The 23658-nt window shown below is 41.1% G+C and overlaps 1 protein-coding gene across 7 annotated transcripts in view; it reads right to left on the bottom strand.

Annotated features, from left to right (window-relative positions):
* Positions 1 to 12477, bottom strand: part of Spidr (scaffold protein involved in DNA repair) — a 453987-nt gene extending 441510 nt beyond the window's left edge. For all 7 annotated transcript variants that reach the window (XM_045143466.1, XM_045143467.1, XM_045143468.1 and 4 more), the window contains exon 1: positions 12441 to 12477. In XM_045143466.1, the coding sequence (XP_044999401.1) occupies positions 12441 to 12473 (33 nt within the window). In that variant the 5' untranslated portion in view covers positions 12474 to 12477. The remainder of the gene's footprint in view (positions 1 to 12440) is intronic.
* Positions 12478 to 23658: the final 11181 nt, after the last annotated feature.

The raw sequence follows: 23658 nt of genomic DNA, 5'->3' as shown, positions 1-23658 counted from the left end.
GAAGTGTAGTCCTGGCCAGAAATAAATGCCTCTATTTATTAATATCATATTTGTGTTGGACTGGTGAATCTCTAAGTCACCCCAGACCCATTACAGCATGCCCAGTCTCATTCTCTCTCTCCTCTTGCAAATAAATAATGAAAAAAACTTTTGTTTGTTTGTTTGTTTTTTGAGGTAGGGTCTTACTCTAGCTCAGGCTGACCTAGAATTACTGTGTAATCTCAGGTGGCCTGGAACTCATGGCGATCTTCCTATCTCTGCCTCCCGAGTGCTGGGATCAAAGACGTGCACAACCACGCCCAGCTAAATAATGAAATTTTTTAAATATATATTTTAAGGTAAGAGATGCAATGCTGTTTTGCACAGTAATAGAATGAAACTTTAAAAAAAAATCAACAAGAGTAAAAGTAGGAAATGCCCAAGTATGTAATTACATTCTTAACTAATCAATTTACTAATTAATTAAATTCTTAACTAATCAATAGAATTCCAATAGAGGAATCATGGCCTTCTACACAACTGAGTACATGAGCTCAGATCCTCATATCCAACTTTTACTTGGGAAGATGTGGCATGTGCATGTCTGAAAACACACACACACACACACACACACAGTAGTTTGAATATGATAGCATAAATATATGGGCCCACAGACTCTGGAGTTTTATTAAAACTGAGTCTGCAAACTCAGTCTTTAGCAGGCAGATATGCACTATTGAGCAGGGGGCGGGGGCACAAGTCACTGAGGGTGACAGCCCAAAAGGTGTGAGTAGAGCAGGTCGAACTCTGGCAGTGTTGTTTTTGGTGTTGGTGTTTTGCTTGCTGTACTTGTTTCTCTCTGCTTGGATCTATGCAAGTAAGCAGCTTGTTCCACCATTGATAGAACTTCCCCTGGATCTGTAAGCTTGAAATAAACCCATTCTGCCCATAAACTGTCTGGGTAGATATTCGTCCCAGAAATGTGGAGCTGATGGCAACAGAATTTGGTACCAGAAGGAGGGTGGGGTCTTGCTAAAATGAATTGGATCATGTGGATTTTGGTCTTTTGGAACTTGTGCTGGAGGAATATGGTTGGACTTGGCACTTGCAACTTGAAGAAGCTTTACAGGGTGGTAAGTCAAATTTATGGGCTATTCTGGGGAAAGTTTGAAAATACTAAATGCACAGAGAACTGTGTTGGCTTATGAACTTTCAAAGGGGAAGGAGACATAGCTTGAACTTTGTAGGAACAGGAATAGTGGTATAAAAACTGGCTGTATTCTGCTGCTCATACCCAGAGATTTTGAACAAGGTGAATTTAAAAGTAATGGACTGGTATGCTTGGTGGAAGGTATGGAACTAAATTTTAAGCAAGTTTAAAGTTACTGGCACAGAGACTGGTTTTAGGTTGCTAAAATTGCTATTGTTAAACAAGTTACCATAATTAAGGGTGGGCCAGACTGTTTTACACCGAAACAATGGGAAAGATGCCTTAGAGTGAAGTCCACCAAAGAAGGTCTGAATAAGTAGGAATGCAAACTTTTTTGAAGGAGATGACTACAGGGAATAATTCTGAAGGCTCAAGGTCAAGATTCATTTTCCCTTGGAGTAACAATGGCTGTGTCCCTACACTCCTGGTATTGTTTTTAGGAACATAAAAAAATGAAAGGAAGTGGGTCATGAAGTACATGCAGTTTCAGGAGCCACTGCTGAAATGTGGCATGTGAAGCAGGGAATGTAGTATGTTTGACTTTCTTTGCTGTGACCAAAACCGAAAACAAAACCTTACATAAACAACTTAAGGAAAAGTTGTCTTGGTCTGTGCTTTCAGAGGTTTTAGCCTATGGACACTCCACTCCATGTACCAACACAGAACACCATAGTGGCAGAAGCATGTGGCAGAGAACCAGAAGGCAGAAAGAGAAATTGCCTACACTAGTTAGCATTTCTCTTTTTTTCCCTTTTATTCCATCTGGGCCCCAGCCCCTTGGATGTTGCCACTCACATTTACAGTGTGTCTGTCCTCCTTAGTTTATTCTCTCTTCAAACTACCTCACAGACACAAGCACGGGTATGGTCTACTAATCCTAATCAAGGCGCTTTTTAATCCAAACTAACAAGATTAAACCACCAAGTCTATCTCTTGTCAATTTTACACTCAAACACATATCAATAAACCATACTTAAGTTCTAAGTAAAGACAATAACGAGGTTTTAATTCTTCCTTTCACCTTTAAAAGGCTCATGTCCATTTTATAATGTCAAGTATATTTAATCTATCTCTAAAATGAACTAAGGGGCTGGGGAGATGGCTTAGCAGGTAAGGCACTTGCCTGCTAAGCCAAAGAACCCAAGTTCAATTCTCCAGGACCCATGTAACAGGTTGGTTGTTTCTGTCTGCTTGGATATATGGAAGCAACTTCTTCCTCCACTAACAGAACTTCTTTCCTGAATCTTTAAGCTTGAAATAAATCCCTTCCTCCCCTAAACTGTTTCTGATTTGGATGTTCATTCCAGCAATGTTAAACTGACTACAACACCTCCTCTCAAGTGAGGCTTCAGATTAGTAGGTCCCACCCAGGCATTTGTATGCTATGGGATAAACAATGGTGACTTCTGTTAAAGTCTTCAGAATTGTAAGAGGGGAGCAAAGGTCAGGGAATAGTTTACCATGTATCTGTTCTAAAACATACAATGTTTTCACCCCTTGAGCTGTAAACACTCTTGGGTCTGAGATTGAAAGGGAAGATCCTATTCCCAGAGTATGCGTTCAACAATCTCAAACAGCACACAATTTACTAAGATCACTCCAACCAAGAAAAAGAAAGGAAAAAAAGAATTAAATAGCAAAAACTGAGATTGAAAGAAAAACTGGGGCAACCAAGAGAGATGGCTTAGCTGTTAAGCACTTGCCTGTGATGCCTAAGGATCCTGGTTGGAGGCTTGATTCCCCAGGACCCATGTTAGACAGATGCACAAGGGGGCACATGCATCTGGAGTTTGTTTGAAGTGGCTGGAAGCCCTGGCGTGCCCATTCTCTCCCTCTCCCTCTCTCTCCTTCCTTCTCTCTGTCTGTCATTCTCAAATAAATAAATTAAAATAAACAAAAATTAAAATAGAGAATATTATAAAGGATAAATAAATGCCAATAAATTAAATAAGAAGAAAATTAGTCAACTCCGAGAAAGATAGAAACTAGCAAAACTAATAATCTAGAAAGAAAAAAAACTGAATAAGCTTATAAAAAGTAAAGAGCATGAGTTAGCAACTTAAAAATTACCCACAAAGCACATCTGAAGCTCAGATTGCCACAGGGGTGATTTATACCAAGGTAGGAGGTTGCTCTGAGCTTAAGGCCAACTTGAGACAACATAGTGAATTCCAGGTCATCCTGAGCTAGAATAAGACCCTACCTGAAAAAAGAAGAAGAAAAAGAAGGAAGAGGAGGAGGAAGAAAGAAGGAGGAGGAAGAGGAAGAAGAAGAAAGAAGAGGGAGGAGGGAGGAAGAGAAGAGGGATGAAGAGTAGAACAAGTCAAGGAGCTGGACATGTGGATCAGTGGTGAAAGGCACTTGTTTGCAAGGCCTGCCACTCTGGGTTCAAATCCCTAACACCCATGTAAAGCTAGATGTGAAAACAAGTGAGACAAGCATCTGCCATTTGTGTGCAAAAGCAAGAGACCCTGGAGCGTATGCACACACACACGTGCACACACACACAAATATTTTTTTTGCAAAGTCAGTGGAGGGCCCAGAAAGATAGCTCAGGAGTTAAAGGCTTGCAAAGCCTGCTGGCACAAGTTCATCTCCCCCAGACACTCAGGTAAAGCTGGATAGGCATTTGTTTGTAGCTGCAAGAGACCTGGTACATCTATACACATGCATATGCACATGCACATACACAATACACACAAACACACAAATTTTTTTATATTTTCTTTTGTTTTTTTAAGGTAGGGTCTTATATAGTCTCAAGTGACCCTCCTATCTCTGCCTCCCGAGTGCCGGATTTGAAGGCATGCACCACAATGTTCAGTTAATAAAAACTAATTTTTCAAAAAATTGATAATCTCTGTATATGGGCCAGTGGGTGGCCTGCCTACATTAAGTCCCAAATTTATTCCCCAGCACCACATAAAGCTGGGTGTGGTGGTACATGCCTGTAATCCTAACATGTGGGAAGTGAAGACAGGAGGATCAGAGTTCAAGGTCACCATTAGATACATAAGGAATTATAGGATAGCCTGGGGTTAAATGAAACCCTGTCTCAAAATAAAGGAGTCAACTGAAAATGAGTCAAAGACCCTAATGTCATGTTGAAACTGCTAGAGGAAAACATTTTAAGATAGAGGCATAAAGGCTAAGAAAATAATTCAGTGGGTAAAGTCCCTAAACTGCTTGCCTTGCAAGCACAAGGACCTATTCAATCCCCAGAACCCACATCAACATGCCAAGCATAGCAACCTGCACCTGTAATCCCAACCATCAGGAGGTAAAGACAGGAGAATCCTGGAGCACACTGGCTAACCAGTCTAGCTTAATTAATGAGCTACAAGCCAATTAGAGACCTCTTTTCAAGAAGTTGACAGTGTTCCTGAAGATGACAATCAACGTTGTCCTTTAGTCTCTAAACACACGTACAACACCTACACCAATTCCATACATGCATATATGTATACCACATACACACAAAAGATAAAGGAATAGGCAAAGATTTTCTTAAAAGGTTTCCAATTCCACAGAAAATAATCCCATTAACCTTTCAAGTGGGATTACATGAAATTAAAAAACTTCTGCACGGCAAAAGAAACCATTAATACTGAAGACACAGCCTGTAGAACAAAGAATTTGAATACACATCAGTCAAGGATTAATATCTAAGAAATATAAAAATTGCAAAAACTGAAGACAAAAACAACAAATGGATCAATAAATGAGCTGAGAGAAGAAATAGCCAATAAGTCAATAAGTACTTAAAAAGGTATCCTACATCTTTAGTCATCCACTCCCCTCAGAAAGGCTATCATCAAGAAAACAAAGTTAAGGGCTGGAGAGATGGCTTAGCAGTTAAGATACTCGCTGGCAAAGTCAAAGGACCAAGGTTCGATTCCCTAGTACCCATATAAAGCCAGATGCACAAGGTGGCACATGCATTTGGAATTTGTTTGCAGTGGCCAGAGGCCCTGACATGCCCATTCTCTATATATCTGCCTTTTTTCCCCCTCAAATACATAAATAAATAATTTTTAAAAAAAACAAAGATATGGAGAAAAATAGATGAACCCTTGTTCACTACTAGTAAGAATGTAAACTTGTACAGCCACTATGGAAACCAGTAAAGAGGTTTCTCAAAAAAAAAAAAAAAAAAGGCCCAGCCAAGTATACAACTGAAGGAATCTAAATTAAGACCATACCACAGAGAATCTGCACATCTATGCGTTTATTGCTCCAATAAATGGAGAGGTTAGATGCCAACAACAGATAAACAGTCAAGACAGTGCGGTCACATATACATAATGGAATTTTATGCAACCATAAATAAAAATGAAATATAACATTTGGGCCAGTCATGGTGGCACATGCCTTTAATCCCAGCCTTGGGAGGCAGAGGTAGTAGGATCACCAGTGAGTTCAAGGCCACCCTGAAACTGCATAGTTAATTCCAAGTCAGCTTGGGGCAAACTGAAACCTTTCCATGAAAAATAAAAAAAGAAAAAAAATAAAGGAAAGAAGGGAGGGAGGGAAGGAGAAAGAAATACAACATTTGCAGGAAAGTAGACAAAACTAGAAATCATTAAGCAAAATAAACCAGACTTAGAAAAGGGCTATAAGGGCTAGAGAGAGAGGGCTCAGTGGTTAAAGGCACTTGTTTGCAGCCAAGCCTGAAGGCCCAGGTTCAATTCCACAGTACCCACATAAAGCCAGATCCACAGTGGCACATGCATCTGAACTTCATTTTCAGTGACAGGAGGCCCTAGTGTGTCCTCTCTCTCTCATTCTATCTAATAACTAAAAAAAGAAAAGGGTAATATATAATCCCTTCATATGCAAAATCTAAATTTAAAATTATTCATATTGGCATGCATATACATTATATGTTATATTCATATGTGTTTACATGTGGGTCATGACATTATTATGATAAAAAGAAAATATTGTCAGGCATGGTGGCACACACCTTTAATCCCAGCAATTAGGAAGCAGAGGTAGGAGGATCACCATGAGTTCGAGACCACCCTGAGACTACAAAATGAATTCCAAGTAAGCGGCAACTAGAGTGAAACCCTACCTCAAAAAACCAAAAAGAAAATATACCAGACCAGTAGACAGCTCAGTTAGTAAAGTACTTGCTGTATAAGTACTGAGTTCATATCCTCAGCATTCACATAAAAGTTAGGGTTGTTTTGTTTTGCTGAGGTAGGATCTCACTGTAGCACAGGCTGACCTGGAATTCACTATGTAGTCTCAGCTGGGCTTGACCTCAGTGATCCTGGATGAAAGGTGATCCAACTGAGACATCTGTCACCCCATTGATCACCAGGGCTGATTCGGCTGATCTGCCTGGCTAGAAGCATGTCCCCTTCCTCCATCACCACTCCACGTGCAGCCCTCCCAAAGAGGACGACCTTCCCCAAATAGAGGAGGACCAGTCTTTAGTCAAGAAGCTGAACTCCCCTGCTAGAACCTCCAAACACACCCTAACAGTGATGCTACTACCTCTGCCTCCCACATGGCATGTGGCACCATGGCCAGCAGAGAGAGAGAGACAGAGAGAGAGAGAGAGAATGGGTGCACCAGGGCTTCTAGCCACTGCAATTTTGAACTCTAGATGCATGCACCACTTTGTGCATCTGGCTTTACATGGGTTCTGGGCAATCAAATTTGGGTCACTGGGCTTTACAGGCAAGCACCTTAACCACTGAACCATCTCTTGAGCCCAAAAGTTGGGCATTGTAGCATGTACCTGTAATCCCAGTGCTGGGAAAGCAGAGAGGATCCCTGGTTCTCAACAGAGAGCTAGTCTGGATAGCTACTCTAGCCAAATTGGTGAGCTTCAAGATCAGTAAGATACTCTGTTTCAAAAACCCAGGTGGACAGCAATAAATATAAATAGTGGAAAACAGTAAACATCAACTTAAAGACCACAAATACACACTCACACAGCACACATATTCAAAACAAAGTTTAAATGAGGTATCTTAAGTAAAATTACTTGCTGTATAGAAAGTCTTCAATACAGTCAGCTATTTCCCTTCCATTTAAAAGATATAATATTCTAGACCAAGATGTAAATACTAAATAGTCTAAACTTAGAAGCAGAGCTGGGAAAATTAGCCAATGAGATGCCCAAAGTCTTAAGCTGGAACCTGAAGGTCATCCCATCAAAATAAAAATGGGAATCTCCTGCCATCACTGAGCACCTTTAAAACTAGCCCCACTTCCTAGTTCTTGCTGACATGAAGGAAAGCAGTCCAGGAGAATTTATAGGAAAAGTAGTGGAGGATGTATAAGATCGTCCTCATATAAACTTCAGTAGTTTTATTAACAGGTTTCATTACTAACATAGATCGAGTGTTCATATGCTCATTTCATCATCCCGTGCATTCATATACAATCCTCTTACCAATTCTGCAAGAAGAAGATTTTACAAAGAAACTATAACGTAAAAGTTGTAGGTGGGTTGGAGAGGTGGGTTAAGACGCTTGCCAGCAAAGCCAAAGGACCCAGGTTCAATTCCCCAGTACACACACAAAGCCAGATGCACAAGGTGGTGCATGTATCTTGAGTTCATTCACAGTGACTAGAGGCTTTCAGCTTGAAAATAAGTAATAACTTTTAAAAAGATGTTTTGATTAAATTTTTTAAAATAAATAAAAAAAAGTAAAGTATGTCAACACATGCCTGTAATCCCAACATTTCAGAGGTGGGAAAATCAAGTCAGCCTCAGTAAGCGGTGAGTTCAAGGCCAGCCTTGAACATAAGAAACTGTGTCAAAAAGAAAAGAGGAACAGGGCGTGGTGACGCACACCTTTAATCTCAGCATTTGGAAAGCAGAAGTTAGAGGATTGCTGAGTTTGAGGCCACCCTGAGACTACATAGTGAATTCCAGGACAGTCTGAGCTACAGTGAGCCCCTACCTCAAAAAAAAAAAAAAAAAAGGAAAAAAGATAAAAAATAAAAACTAAGAAAAGAGAGAATTAAGTAAGTTAATACACATAAATAATACATATAAAGCTCTCAGCACAGGATTGAGTCTTGTTGCACTTACCTTCACATTGTTGGACAAAATGCCCCACCAAAAGCAGCTGATAGGAGGGAAAGGTTTATTTAGGCTTACAGTCTCAAAGGGAAACTTCATGAAAGCAGGGAGAAGGTGGCATGAGCAGAAGCTAGACATCACCTCTGCCAGAGCAGGTGGAAAACAGCAGCAAGACAGTGAGCCAATCTCTGGCACGGGGGAGCACTAGCTGGGGACACAAGTCTGAAATGAATTATGATTTTGGGTTGTTTTATTTCCCAGTGCTAGGAAGTGAACGAGGGTCTGGCAGTTGTTAGGCAAGTGCTTTACCACAAAGCTACATACCTTGCCCCTGAAATAAAGTATGTAATCAATAAAAAGTAAAATGTGGGCTAGAGATTGCTTAGTAGTTAAGGTGCTTGCCTGTGAAGCCTAAAGACCTAGGTTTGACTATTGAGATCCCACATGATACACTGCACAAGGTAGCACATGTGTCCGGAGTTCTTTTGCAGTGGCTAAGGTCCTGGGTGCCAATTCTCCTTCTCTAATAAAAAAATATTTTAGCTGGACATGGTGGCACACGCCTTTAATCTCAGCACTCGGAAGGCAGAGGTAGGAGGATTGCCGTGAGTTCGAGGCCACCCTGAGACTCCATAGTGAATTCCAGGTCAGCCTGAGCTGGAGTAAGACCCTACCTCGAAAAACCAAAAAAAAAAAAAAAAAAAGTTTAAAAAAAGGAAAATGTTTTTTCTACATGAAGCTAAATCCCCAATCCCTGAAATTATGTAATGAATAAGATGTAAAATATTTAAGCAGAATACTACAAACAAACCTAACAAAAGACATGAACCAGCTAATTAAACAAACTGGGTGCCTAAGGAAACATGCTAACTGGCTCACCAAATAAATATTCCAAGTATGAATACTTTAAGCCTGACCCAGAGTGACAAATGTAGAACAATTTCTGAGACAAAACGATTATGGCTGCCAGCTTCCAAGGCCCTTATGATCCCCACCTCTTGCCATTTATACTCATACTCTCTAACCACACTGTACCAGGTTGGTCTATATGATGAACAGAGGACAGAAGAGATAGTGTGTCATTTCCAAGATACATTAGAAAGACTATAGGAGCCTGGGGAGAAGGCTCAGTGAATAAAAACACCTGTTGTACAACTATGAGTATCTAAGTTTGGATCCTCAGATCTATGTAAAAGCCAGAAGCTGGGGCAGGTTTCTGCAATCCCAGTGCCCCTGCAGGGAGAAGGGAGGCAGAGACAGAATTTCCACAGAAGATTGAGAACAGAGTGGCAACTCTGCCTCAAATTAAGGTGGAAAGCAAGGACTAACCCTAAAGTTGTCCTCTGACCTCCACACACATACCATGGTACACACACACCCCCCCCAAAGAAATACTTTTGAAAAGAGTAACAGGGTTTCTGTATTGTTTGCTTTTCTCACTTGCACTTGAACAAGCCAACTACCATATGAGCTGCCCTATGGAAAGCACCATCAACCAACTTGGGGAATCCTTTGGCTCCAATAATGTCTCAGTTAACCGCTATCCGGTGAGAAACCCTAACCTACAACCACACAGTTAAGTCAGATTCACATTGCTAACCCCCAGAAACAGGGTAACATTTGTTGCAAGCTACTTCAGTTTTGAGAAATATTCTTTTTAATATTTTATTTATTTGAGAGAGAGAAAGAGGCAGAGAGAGAGAATGAGAACGGGCATGCCAGGGTCTCCAGCCACGGCAAATGAACTCAATGCATGCGCCACCTTGTGCATCTGACTTTACATACTTGCATATCAACCCTGGGTCCTTTGGCTTTGCAGGCAAGCACTTCTAAGCCACTGAAAAAATGACAGAATGAAGAGGACAGAAATTAATGACAAGTCATAAACACTAAAACGGGGCTGGAGGGATGACAGCAGTTAAGGCATTTGCCTGCAAAGCCTAGAGACCCAGGGTCAACTCCCCAGGACCATGTAAGCCATATGGACAAGGCAACTCATGCTTCTGGAGTTCGTTTGCAGAGGCTGAAGGCCCTGGTGTGCCCATTCTCTTTCTCTTAAAAAAAAAAAAAAAAACACTAAAATTTCTCAGTCAGGAGGAACTGTTAGGGCCTAATAGGCTAAGGAAAGGAGGAGGATGATTTCATTATACACTTTTATAGACATCAGTGGCAGTTAACATCAATGTGTAAGACTGCTCAGGGCAAACCTATAAAGTTACGAAAAAACACAAGGTCAAAGACTAGAATAAGGCAGTAACAAGAAGTAAATAAGCAAATCAGGACAGCAACCTCAGAGAGGCAGATGCCAAAAGTGCCAAATGGCTGCAATGACAAATAACTGATAACTGATTTAACAATTTCATTATTTCCTTTATTTTTTTTGACTTTTTTTCTGAAATTGAATGTCCAACCATTAAGTTATGTGTGGGATTGGTTCCTTTTACTCCTTAAAATGTCACAAGAGTAGATGGTGTGATCTGACAATCAATGCTATTTGAGAAACATAGAAAAGTGAACCATTATATGTAATGTATTTTTCCAGAAAATTTTTTGGGTAAAATGAAGAAGGGTCAAGAAAGGAGGCACTGGGCTGGGAGATGACTCCAAGGTTAAAGGCACTTGCATGCAAAGCTTGCAAGCCTGAGTTCAATTCTCTGGTACCCATGTAAAGCCACTCATGAACCAGACTAGTTTACAGAGAGTAAACTGTCCCAAAGAGAGTGGGGTACACGAGTCCATTGCATGTGCAGGCCCATACAGCCACAAACTTAATAAATAAATAAAACAAGCAAACAGTTTTAAAAAAAAAAAAGGAAAAAGAAAGGCACTAAGTCTAAGATTCTCAGAGCTCCTTTCTCCTCCCCTCGTCTCCCCTCCCCCTCCTTCAACCTGGCCAGGATCAGCTCTGCATTTCTGGAAGCACTTCCCCTTATAATAATTGAGAACACCAGGACTCAGTAAATGGAAATGCCACTCCCTGCCTCACCTGCCCTATGTCCAGGTTTCTGGAGCCCCCCCCCCCCCACACACACACACAGCTCCGACTTCAGCCAGTTTCTCCAGGCTTTAAATAAGTATTGGGCCCAATGAGCAGTGGGTCACCGTTCCCCTCTATCTCATACTCTGACAGTTTGCTGTTTACAATTGTATGATTTGGGGCTGGAGAGATGGCATACCGGTTAAGGCAGTTGCCTGGGAAGCCTAAGGACCCAGGTTCTATTCCCCAGTATCCTGATAAGCCAGCTGCACAAGCACCTGTAATTCGTTTTCAGTGGCTGGAGGCCCTGGGGTTCCCGTTGTCATTCTCATTCTTTCTCAAACAGTAAAAATAAAATATGTTTTAAAATAAATTGTGAGCCGGGCAAGGTGGCACATGCCTTTAATCCCAGCACTAAGGAGCCAAAGGTAGGATGACAACCGTGAATTCGAGGCTACCCTAGACTACACAGTGAATTCCAGGTCAGCCTGAGCTAGAGTGAGACCCTACCTCGAAAACCAAACCAAAAAAAAAAAGTATGATTTAACAAACACTGCAAGCAAGGAACTTTGAAAAAGACCAGACCCATGCCAAGAGCAGCAGAGTGCAACACAATGAAAAGGAGGTACGGATGCAGGTGCATTAATTAAAAAAAAAAACAAAAAAAAAACTGCAGGAAGTCGTACCTAACACTGCGCGTCTGCAACGCTGGAGGGCAGACTAGAAACGGCTGAGAAAGTTAGAGCGGAAAGCAAATATACAGCCCTGGGTAAAACTGGCGGGGACTCTCCAATACCACCAAGACCACGGGGCGTAAGACAGAGTAAAAAGAAGACAGCCGGGCGTGATGGTGCACGCCGTTAATCCCACCACTCGGGAAGCAGAAGTAGGTAGTTCGAAGCCACCCTGAGACTACACTGAATTCCAGGTCAGAGAGAGACCCTACTGCAAACAATAACAAAAAAAACAAGACAAACAAGAACTGCCAAACTCGCGTTCCCAGCCCCATCCCGGAAGTGCACTGGGTGGTCTCGGTCAGCCACCCCCGCGCCGCTGCGGAGACCCGGGGAAGCTACGTTTCCTCAGGCCAGGGCCCCGCAGCTTCGCCCCGCCTCCCACGCCCATGGTCTCTCAGGCAGTCCGGGCCAGCCCCGCCGGGACACGCCGGCCGGACGCCGGGTCGCAACTCTTGACCGCCACGCTTCCACTGCACGCGCAGAGCGTACCTTGGGTCCGCCGGCCCGGCCGCGCCGGGACATGGCGCGCGCCGCCTCGCACACCGCCCCCTCCGAACGGAGCCCGCGGTGCAGCGTCCCTGGCCGCACCGCGCCCTACGATTGGAGGGCCTTCGAGTGTGGGGCGGGGCTTCCTGGAGTCTGGGCGCTTATTGGCTACACCCGCTCTGGGAGGGGGAAGGGGTGTGTTGGTGCTTTACGCCCTTTTTCTCCCGCCTCAAAAAGTCTGGAGCCACACTTTGGAGCTAACCTTTTGGCTCTTGGGAGAGAACTGTTGTTCATCGCCCAGCAGCAGGAAGCATGTCTGTTTTTTTTAGGCAAAAACTGCCCTTAAAATAAAAGCCCGTTGGCTGGAGGGATGGCTTAGCGGTTAAGGCACTTGCCTGCAAAGCCAAAGCACCCAGGTTCAATTCCCCAGGCCCCATGTAAGCCAGATGCACATGGTGGTGCTTGCGTCTGGAGTTTATTTGCCGTGCCTGGAGGCCATGGCATGCCCATTCATATTCATTCTCTCTCGCGCGTGCTCGCTCGCGCTCTCTCTCTCTCTCTCTCTCTCTGTCAAACAAATGAAAAATAAGATAAAATATTTTTTAAAAATAAAAGCTCCAGGGGCCTGGATATGGTGTTGTTCGCCTTTAATCCCAGCACTCAGGAGGCAGAGGTAGGAATATCGCTGAGTTTGAGCCCAGCCTGAGACTACATAGTTCAAAATTCCAGGTCAGCCTGAGCTAGAGTGAGACCCTACCTGAAAAAAAATTTCTTTTAAGCAGAGAACAAAAACACAAAAAACACAGAAAAGTAAGCTAAACAAACATAGCCTTATCTACATAGTCTCCCAATGAAGGAAGGGACTCAGAAGATGCTTCCAAAAAGTAGATGGCTTAGCGGTTAAGGCGCTTGTCTGCAAAGCCCAGGGACCCAAGTTTGGTTCCCCACAACCGCAGGAAGCACATGCATCTGGAATTCAATTGTAGCAGTTGGTGGCCCTGGCATCCCCATTTTCTTTCTCTCTCTCTCTCTCAAATAAATAAAAATAAAATATTTTTAAAATTTTCTAGGGCTGCAGAGATGGTTTACAGGTTAAGGTGTTTGCCTGCAAAGCCAAGGGACCCTGGCTCGGTTCCCTAGTACCCATGTAAAAGCCCAAAGAGATGGATCCATTTAGAGTTGGTTTCCAGTGACTAGAGGCCCTGATGCACCCATATTCTCTCCCCCCGCCCTTTCTCTCTCAAATAAATACAAATAGGGCTGGAGAGATGGCTTAGTGGTTAAGTACTTGCCTATGAAGCCTAAGGACCCCGGTTCGAGGCTCAATTCCCCAGGACCCATGTTAGCCAGATGCACAAGGGGGCGCATGCATCTGGAGCTCATTTGCAGTGGCTGGAGGCCCTGGCTCGCCCATTCTCTCTCTCTGTGTATCTGTCTTTCTCTTGGTGTCTGTCGCTCTCAAATAAATAAATAATGAACAAAAAATACAAATAGAATAATTTTTAAAAACATTCCTCCACAGCAGAAATAGGAGAAGGAACAGTGTCTACAGCTTGGCAGCTTAATTTTAGGAACTGTCTTGGAGACATAGAAAAGGAAGACAGCTAATACCATGCTGCAACCAAAACCAGATCATCACTATGCTATTTGTATTACTATGGGTTTCTAGTAGAGCTAAATGAATGTTGATTCCCCTAGTATCCTCATTTTGATGAGGATAGTTGGGGTTATCCAGGGTCATTTGTGTTTCCATATGAGTTTTAAGATTTTTTTCTATTTATTTATTTATTTGGTTTTTGGAGGTAGGGTCTCACTCTAGCCCAGGCTGACCTGGAATTCACTATGTAATCTCAGGGTGGCGATCCTCCTACCTCTGCCTCCCCAGTGCTGGGATTAAAGGCATGCACCACCATGCCCAGCAAGATTTTTGTTCTATTTTTTTTTAATTATTTATATATTTGAGAGAGAGAAAAAAAAGGCAGACAGAACACATGGGGCACTTTGTACATCTGGCTTTGTGTGGGTACTGGGGAATTGAACCTGGTTTGTCAGGTTTTGCAACCAAGTGTCTTTAACCATTGAGCCATCTCTCCATCCCAGATTTTTTCTAATTTTGTGAAGAATGGTACTGGAATTTTGATTGAAGTTGTTAATTTTGTGTCCTATTTTTCTGAAAATGTTATCAGCTCTAGGAGATTTCTGCTGTATTCTTTAGGGCTTCTTATTTATTGAATCACAACATCTGCAAATAAGGATAGTTTGAATTCTTCCTTTCCAAATGCATCTCTTTAATATCATTCACTTGTATTAGTGCTCTAGCTAAGAATTCAGGAACTGCATTAAAAAGCAATGGAGAGTGTGTGGATACTCTTACTGGTTCCACATCTTAGTGGAAAAGCCTTCTCTCCATTGTGTGCCTATAGCTTTGTTGTACATAGCCTTTGTTATATCGAGATGTGTTGCTTCCACCTCTAGTCTTTCCAATGGTTTTATCATGAAGGGGAATTAAATAGAAGATTTGGGTATAAATTGATGAAACTACAGCCATCTGATTTTTGACAAAGAAGCCAAAACACTCATTGGAGAAATGACACCATTTTCAGTAAACCATGTTGGGGAAACAACATCTATATATAGAACAATTGATCTTGATCCTTTTCATTCACTATGCACAAATATTAGCTTCAAGTGGATCAAGGACCTCAATGTAACAATGTAATATCTAAAATGACTAGAGAAAAAAAAGTAGGGAGACCACTTCAAGATATAGGCATAGGGAAGGACTTTCTGAATAAGACCCCAGTAGTCAAGGAAATAAGGCCAAAAAAATCAGCATATGAGCCCTCACAAAATTAAATGGCCACTGTACAGCTAAGATAACCACCAACTGAGTCAATAGCCAATACATAGAATGTGAAAAAATATTGACCAGCTACTTATCTGACAGAGGATTAACATCTAGAATGTATAAATAACTCAAAAAACGAAGAAGCAGAGGATCAAGAACACAAAAAAATCTAAGCAGTGAAAAAACAGCACAATCAAAACAAAACCACTCATTTTTCTTAAGAGTTGAATAAAATTCCATTGTGTATATCTACCACATCTATTGTGAATAGAGCAGTGAAAAATATTCATGAACTCTGTAATAAAATGAAGAGTCCTTAGGATTCATGTCCAAGAGTAATATAGCTGTGTTATTTCACACTATCATCAACGATGAATAGGGCTCCTCTTTCCCCACATCCTCACCAGAATTTGTTGTGATTTGATATTTTGATGATAGCCATTCTGACCAGAGTGAGATGGAATCTCTACTTATGTGCATGTGTGCATGTGTGAGGTGCCCAGGCCTCTTGCTGCTACAAATGAACACTAGATGCCTATACCATATTTTACATGCAGCTTTCATGGGGGGCTTGGGAATTGAACCTGGACCAGCAGGACTGTGAGGAAGCACCTTCAACTTTATACACTGAGACATCTCCTTGGTCCCTGACGTGTGTGTGTGTGTGTGTGTGTGTGTGTGTGTGTGTGTGTGTGTCTTTTGTGAATGGAACTGTTTCCATGATTTCTTCCTTAGTATGTTTCTCATTGCTATATAATGTGTATTAATTCTTTATCCTACCACTTTGCTGAAAGTTTTTATCAACTCTAGGAGTTTTCTGGTGAAATCTTTGGAATTGCTTATATATTGAATCATATCATTTGCATAAAAGAATAGTTCTACTTCTTGTACAGTTTGTATCTCTTTTAGTTCTTTCTCTTTTCTTATTACTTTAGCTAAGATTTCAAGTATTATGTTAAATAGCACTGGGAAACATGGACACCTTGTCTTGTTCCAGATCTTAGAGGAAATGCTTTGAGTTTTTTCAATTTCATATGATATGGTTGGTAGCCTGTATTATTTTGAGATATATTCCCTCCATCTCTAGTCTCCTTATTTTTATCACAAAAAAATGTTGGATTTGTGAAAAATCTTTTCTGCATCTATGATGTGTTTCTGTCCTCAAGTCTATTTATGGGATGTGTTATTACCTTTATTGATTTACATATGTTGCAACATCCCTGTGTCTCTAGAATAAAGCATATTTGATCAAGGAACATGAGCTTTTGAATTTGATTTGCAAGTATTTTATTGAGAATTTTTTTCTTTTTTATAGTTAAATTAATTTAGTTGCAAGCAGAGAGAGAAGAGATAGAGAGAGAATGGGCACACCAGGGCCTCTAGCCACTGCAAATAAACTCCAAATGCATGCACCCTCTTGTATATCTGGCTTATGTGGGTACTGGGGAACTGAACCTAGGTCCTTTGGCTGTGCAGGCAAGCACCTTAACTGCTAAGCCATCCCTCCAGCCCTTATTGAGAATTTTTGCAGCTATGTTCATCATGAATATTTTTCTGTACTCTTATTTTGTTGTGCCTCTACTTTTGCTATTAGTGTAATGCTGGCTTTCTAGAAGGAGTTTAGAAGCATTTCCTTTTCTCTATGTTATGAAATAATTTGAGAATCAGTGACTTCAATTCTTCTACAAAGATTTGATAGAATTCTGTCTGGTCCTGGATTTTTTTCTGATTGGAGATTTTTTAAAATATTTATTTATTTATTTATTTATTTGACAGAGAAAGAGGGAGAGAGAGAGAGAGAGAGAGAGAGAGAGAGAGAGAGAATGGGCATGCCAGGGCCTCCAGCCACTGCAAATGAACTCCAGACACATGCACCCCCTTGTGCATCTGGCTAACATGGGTCCTAGGGAATTGAACCTGGGTCCTTTGGCTTTCAGGCAAATGCCTTAACCACTAAGCCATCCCTCCAGCCCTGATTGGAGAGGTTTTATTACTGCTTCAATCTCATTGTTAATATGTTAAATTACTTCATCTCAGAAGGTCATGTGCATTGAAAAATTCATCACTTTGACTTTCCAATTTGAAGGAATTTAGATTTTTGAAGTATGAACTTATAATTCTCTCAATTTTATTTGTGTTTGATGTAATGCTTCCTTTTTCATCTCTAATCTTATTGATCATGTGGGTCAATTTGTCTAAGGGTTTGTCAATTTTGTTTAACCTTTCAAAATACCCACTTAAAAGTTGTTTTTTTAGCCAGGCGTAGTGGCACATGCCTTTAATCCCAGCACTTGGGAGGCAGAGGTAGGAGGATTGCCATAAGTTCAAGGCCACCCTGAGACTCCATAGTGAATTCCAGGTCAGCCTGGGCTAGAATGAGACCCTACCTCAAAAAAACAAACAAAAAAAAAAGTGTTTTTTTTGTTTCTATTTCATTGATTCTGCCCTGATCCTTTTTGTTCATTTGTTTGTTTCTTTGCTTATTTATTTATTTACTTATTTTCTTGTTGTTCTTCGAGGTAGGGTTTCACTCTAGCTCAGTCTGTGTTTTGTTTTTTAAAGATAGGGTCACACTCTAGTCCAGGCTGACCTGGAACTCACTCTATCCCAGACTGGCTTCTAACTCACAGTGATCCTCCTACCTCAGCCTCCCCAATACTGGGATTAAAGACATGCCAGACCATTCTTATACTCTGCTTGGAGTTCAGTCTTGGAGGTACTTGGTCCTGGTTCATTGGTACAGTAGTTGAGGTGGTCTCAATTTGATTGCAGTTGTGCTAGAACTTACACTTGGGCCCCTGCCCAAATAAGGGATCATTGGTGCTCCCCACTGTGTGGTAAGGAGTATTGCTAAAGTGAATTCCTGTTGAAACTCAGTGTAAGACCTAGCCCAATGGCCTGTCCTCTGAGTCCACTTGGAGGAGGTAAGGGAAATCCTTAGGAGATTCCAGGTGTGTATCTTTTCCTCTGGGCCCATTCACATTCAGGAACAAATCTGATCTGGATCACAATGGCGGGTGGTGGTGTGGGTGTGAATTGGGTTTTAGGGTAGAGGGTTTGCACTGGTCCCAATTCTATCAGTGTAGAAGCTGCTGGGTGAGGGAGGAAGATTTGCAACCCCTGCCCATCCCAAACCTTTCTGTCCATGGCCTCTCTTTATAGACTTTAATAGAGATGGCTTATAGGTTTTTTTCCCTCTTTTTATAGTACATCTAATCTAATGTTTACTTTACATACCAATAACAAATGTTTTCTAAAGGGAAGTCTTAGATTTGGAAGAACTAATGAAAGTGTGCCAGGCTGGAAAAGCTAAAAGCTTTGTTTAATCTTAACAATTTATTGGTGTCAGTTGTTTATTTAACCATTGATCTAGAGTATCAAACATCATAGACACAGTGAAATTTTATATAAATGGCCAAATTTTCTAAATAGACTTAAATTTCTATCCATTGTAATAATTTTTCTATCCTAGTTAACGTTTTATACAATGGGAAAACATACTTTTGATATAACTTAATCATAGGTCTTAAATATCTCATTTAGTTAAAAAAAACAAACATATAATCCTGGCTTTTAATCTACCTTTGTAAACATTACCAAGAATGGAACAATATTTAAGAGAACACCTTTTATTAGCTCCTCATCAAGGAATTGAACCACAGTCGCCCCCATGACAGTGGGGTACTCACCACTATACTAACATTTTTTAAAACAGAGAATTAAGTCCTATTTTTAGAGCATTGAAATTTTGACCTTAGAAATTTAATAACATTTAATAATCAATTTCATCATAACCATGTCATCTAGTTTAATGCTCATAACCTTTTAAAATATACTTAATCAGAAATTCAATAATCTTGGGTGAAAACCAATTTAGTAATAATTACATCATTACTTATAATTTCCCCTCTCATAATCTTTTAAAACATACCTTAATCAGATATTTAATAACCTTTAATACAAACTTTTATTTAACCTTCATCAAAAAATATCTTTATAACTTTTATATCTCTTTTTATATGAAAACTCAGGAATTTCTAATTAGAAATACTTTTTAAATGGAAACTCAGCATCCTGCATCTGAAAAAAAGAAAGCATGTTTATTTTCCAACAATTATAGCTATAGGAAAACATAACAGTCTTGTGTTTTACTAATAGTCCCTTATTATTTGTTGAATATCTAAGTATTATAATAGTAATTTAGAACCCATTTTAAAAATATATTTTATTTGTTTATTTGAGAGAGAGAAACAGGCAGACAGAGAGGGGGAGAGAATGGGCATGCCAGGGCCTCCAGCCACTGCAAACAAACTCCAAATACATGTATCCCCTTGTGCATCTGGCTTACATGGGTCCTGGAGAATCAGACTGGGATCTTTTGGCTTTGTAGGCAAACACCTTAACCACTAAGCCATCTCTCCAGCCTCCATGTTTAATTAATTAAGTTATTTATTTGAACAAGACAGAGAAAGAGACAGAGAGAATGGGCGCACCAGGGCCTTCAGCTACTGCAAACAAACTCCAGACACATATGCCATCTTGTACATCTGGTTTACATAGGTCCTGGGGAATCAAACCTGGTTCCTTTGAGTTTGTGGACAATTTCCTTAGCCACTAAGTCATTTCTGCAGCCCTAGAACCCATTTTAAAATAATTGAAATTGTAAGGAAATTTAAATAACACTATTAGGGAGAAGGAATGAGACCTTTTTATCAGTTAGGTGGGGAGGTTTATATGGAGAGAGGAGGATTCATCCATGAAAAAGAGTAATGGAAGTCCTGAAGGTGGAGCTAAAGAGACAGGATAAAGAGAACCATGGAATTCCATGAATGGGGCTGTGGCTAATTATAGAAGCTGCAGATTTGAACGTTTGTAATTCAGTTTTTTGAAAGAAGTTGAGCAGAATGGCAGAGAAGAATGCAGAAAATATAGTTTGGAGCTAAGACAGCATAACAAGGGAGAGAGAGAAAGAGAGAGAACTCCCAAGTGGAAGAGTAGCCAGAGATTGCTATTTACATTCCTATCCATCCACTTGGAAAGAAGCTTTAGGTCTCCCACCCACTCTACCACATAAAAAGTCTGTTGGAGGCTTGGGTTGCTTTCGGGCAAACCATCGTCCAGGTATGGACAGTGTTTGGGATCCTGGAGTAGTGGACTCACGAATGGATTTCTGAGACTTTAACAATAAAGGAGTAGAAAGAATTAGTGTATGAACCATCCCATGGTATGTTCGGGGAAGGGAAAAGAAAGGAGAGTGATTCTCCCGGTATTATTTTATTAGGTTCAAATAGGGGAGTCCTTGGCTTCTGATACTGTGCTCCAAAAAGAGGTTTTTTTTTTTTAAAAAAAATTTGTTTTATGTTTATTTATTTATTTGAAAGTGACAGAGAAAGAGGAAGAGAGAGAGAGAGAGAGAGAGAGAGAGAGAGAGAGAGAATAGGCATGCCAGTGCCTCCAGCCACTGCAAATGAACTCCAGACGCGGCCCCCTTGTGCATCTGGCTAACGTGGGTCCTGGGGAATCTAGCCTTGAACGGGGGTCCTTAGGCTTCACAGGCAAGCGCTTAACCACTAAGCCATCTCTCCAGCCCCCAAAAGAGTTTTTTTTTTTAAATACTTAATTACTTATGTATTTATTTAAGAGAGGGAGACAGAAGGAGGAGAGAGAAAAATGGGCACTGCAGGGTCGCTAGCCACTGCAAATGAACTCCAGACACATGTACCACCTTGTGCATTTGGCTTACATAGGATCTGGAGAATCAAACGTGGGTCCTTTGGCTTTGCAGGCAAGTGCCTTAACCCCTAAACCATCTTTCCAGCCCCAAAGAAGAGTTTTGATGACATCTGGAACTTTGCCAATGGTATTATATGCTTTATAAGTGCTAAAGTGTCTGAGTCTAACAAAAAGTCATTGATTAGAAAAGCCATATGACATTTCAAAAGGACTTAACCTGCTTTTTGAGGAGTACTTATAATTCTTAACAAGACAGCTGGAAGGAGGGCCATACATGGAAGACAGGTCTCTTGAGAGAGCTTATTAAGGTGTCCCTTAAAAATACTGTTGGTAGGGCTGGAGAGATGGCTTAGTGGTTAAGCGCTTGCCTGTGAAGCCGAAGGACCCTGGTTCGAGGCTCGGTTCCCCAGGTCCCACGTTAGCCAGATGCACAGGGGGGCGCACGCGTCTGGAGTTCGTTTGCAGAGGCTGGAAGCCCTGGCGCCCATTCTCTCTCTCTCCCTCTATCTGTCTTTCTCTCTGTGTCTGTCGCTCTCAAATAAAAAAATAATACTGTTGGCAGAACTGCTCCACTCTTGAGAGTCAGTCCTGGCAGCTCGTGTCCCCTCCCCTCCCCCCATAAAAATTCCATCTTTGTCTCAGAGTGGTCTCTGTGGTCCTTGGTCACTCCTGAACCTTACATGTGGTGCCTGACTGGGACAGGAAGACTTCTGATTGCTCTCTTGGGTGGCCAGACCTCCTTGTTCCCTGACCAGACCACCGAGCTGCCATTTGACCTGGTCTATCAGGCCTTAAGAGGTGCTTTTTGGTTCATTTGCACCATCTCGGGACACCCCCTCTCCTTCCTTCTCCCTCTCCCTCCTGAGCTCTCATTTTCCACTGCCAGCTGCTTTCATCTTCCACAGCCAGCAGCTTTCACCATCAGGACCACAGGTGCCATCCTTGCTCACTAAATGGGCTAAAAATCCAACAGTTGCAACCTGTATGGCCTCTGCCCACGTGGGAGGTGCAGACCCCATTCACCTTAATGGGCCAGGGGGTCATATTGGTATCCTGTGTAAACCCAGTTTAAGCTGTGGTCTCTCTCATCTCATCTCGTCTTGTACTTTCTCTGTCTTTTTTTCACGAGCCCTTTCATTATACTCTCACACCTCCATGGGGAAAAAAACCTCCAAACCACTTCCTACTAGCCCCCTAGCTTGTCTTCTTAAAAACTTAAGACCTCTAAAACTCCTGGATGACATCAAACCTTGTCTTCTAACCTTTCTCTGCAACTCTGCCTGACCACAATATCTGCTGGACAATGGGTCCAAATGGCCTGAAAAATGATAGTTTTGATTTCCATTTCTCACTGATTTAAAAAACTTCTGCCAATGTACAGCAAATGGTCCAAAATACCCTATTTTTCCCTATGCATGCAAGGTCTTCTCTCTGCTCTACCTGCCATTCTCACAAGGCCCTCCTAGCCAAGGTCTCAGAAATGCGCTCTCACTCAACCCCTCCCCCATACTCGTCCTCACCCTCTGCTTTTGACCCTGATACTATAGAGGATCTCACCCCAACAGCTCCTCCGGCTTCCTCCGACTCCCTCAGCCTCTCCTGACATCCTGCCTGGTAATAAGGTTTGATTTTAATCTCCACAGTTGTCAAAAAAAAAAAAAAAAAAAAAAAAAAAACATAGAAATTTGAAATGGGAATACATAACTTCTGAATAAATGAATGAATGAATATATGAAGGGGAAATGGTTGTCTAGAGTCTATATGAAAAGTGCACTTGAAATGAATATGTGTATGCGAATATGCATGTGGCTCACAGCCCTAAGGCTGCAGAATGATTTATGTTCTGAGCAGTGCCACTTCATTGTGGGGATGTTTTCCACCAAGGACAAGGTGGCATAGCCAATTTTTACTGTTGACTGTTCCCCAGAAGGAACACTAAAAGAAATTAAGATCATAGAAAAAATGCAAGGTTCTCTTACTCTTAAAGAGGTGTAAAATGACAGGTTTGAAAAGCTGCCTTCAGCTCTGAAGGAAGATCAAAACTCTCCCTAGCATTTAAGGGGGGGGAAAAGGCTTTCTTAGCTTCCCTGCCTTACAGAGCCAGGAAACTGCAAGCACAGGGAATCTCAGGAAACTGGCCCCAGCATGATGATGAATGAATGCCAAGGTGCTATGGGGACTTTTTATAAGAAATTTGCAACTATTTTATGCTTATAAAAAAAGCTTGTAACTGTTTTACATTTACTTTATCTTTCTATGCTTCTATGGAACTACTAACAGACAATAGCTTCAAGATTTATGTTTAAATTTAAAAGTACTTGATACTAAATTTGTAAAAAAAAATTCTAAAATTTCTAATAATGTTTAAATCTGCTTTCATATTTTAAAAAAACGTGTTAGGAAAGTTAGAAGAAACAAAGTTCCAAAATCTATATGCTTATTTTGGGTAAATAACATAAGTCAAATCTCATCTACTCTTTCTTTAAAAAAGTTATTTCAAAAGGCCTTTTGAGGGAAAAAATGGTCATTATATTAAAAGTATTTTGGTAAGGACAATAAAAGTTTTTGTCGATAGTTATGAGATAAAAGTGACTGAAAAAATAAGCTGGAGAGGAAACTTTGTATGTTGGAAGTTAAATG

Source organism: Jaculus jaculus, chromosome 2, assembly GCF_020740685.1.
Source record: "Jaculus jaculus isolate mJacJac1 chromosome 2, mJacJac1.mat.Y.cur, whole genome shotgun sequence".
Lineage (NCBI taxonomy): Eukaryota > Metazoa > Chordata > Mammalia > Rodentia > Dipodidae > Jaculus > Jaculus jaculus.
The sequence above is the reverse complement of the archived record's forward strand: the minus strand, read 5'-3'. Positions and strand labels throughout refer to the sequence as shown.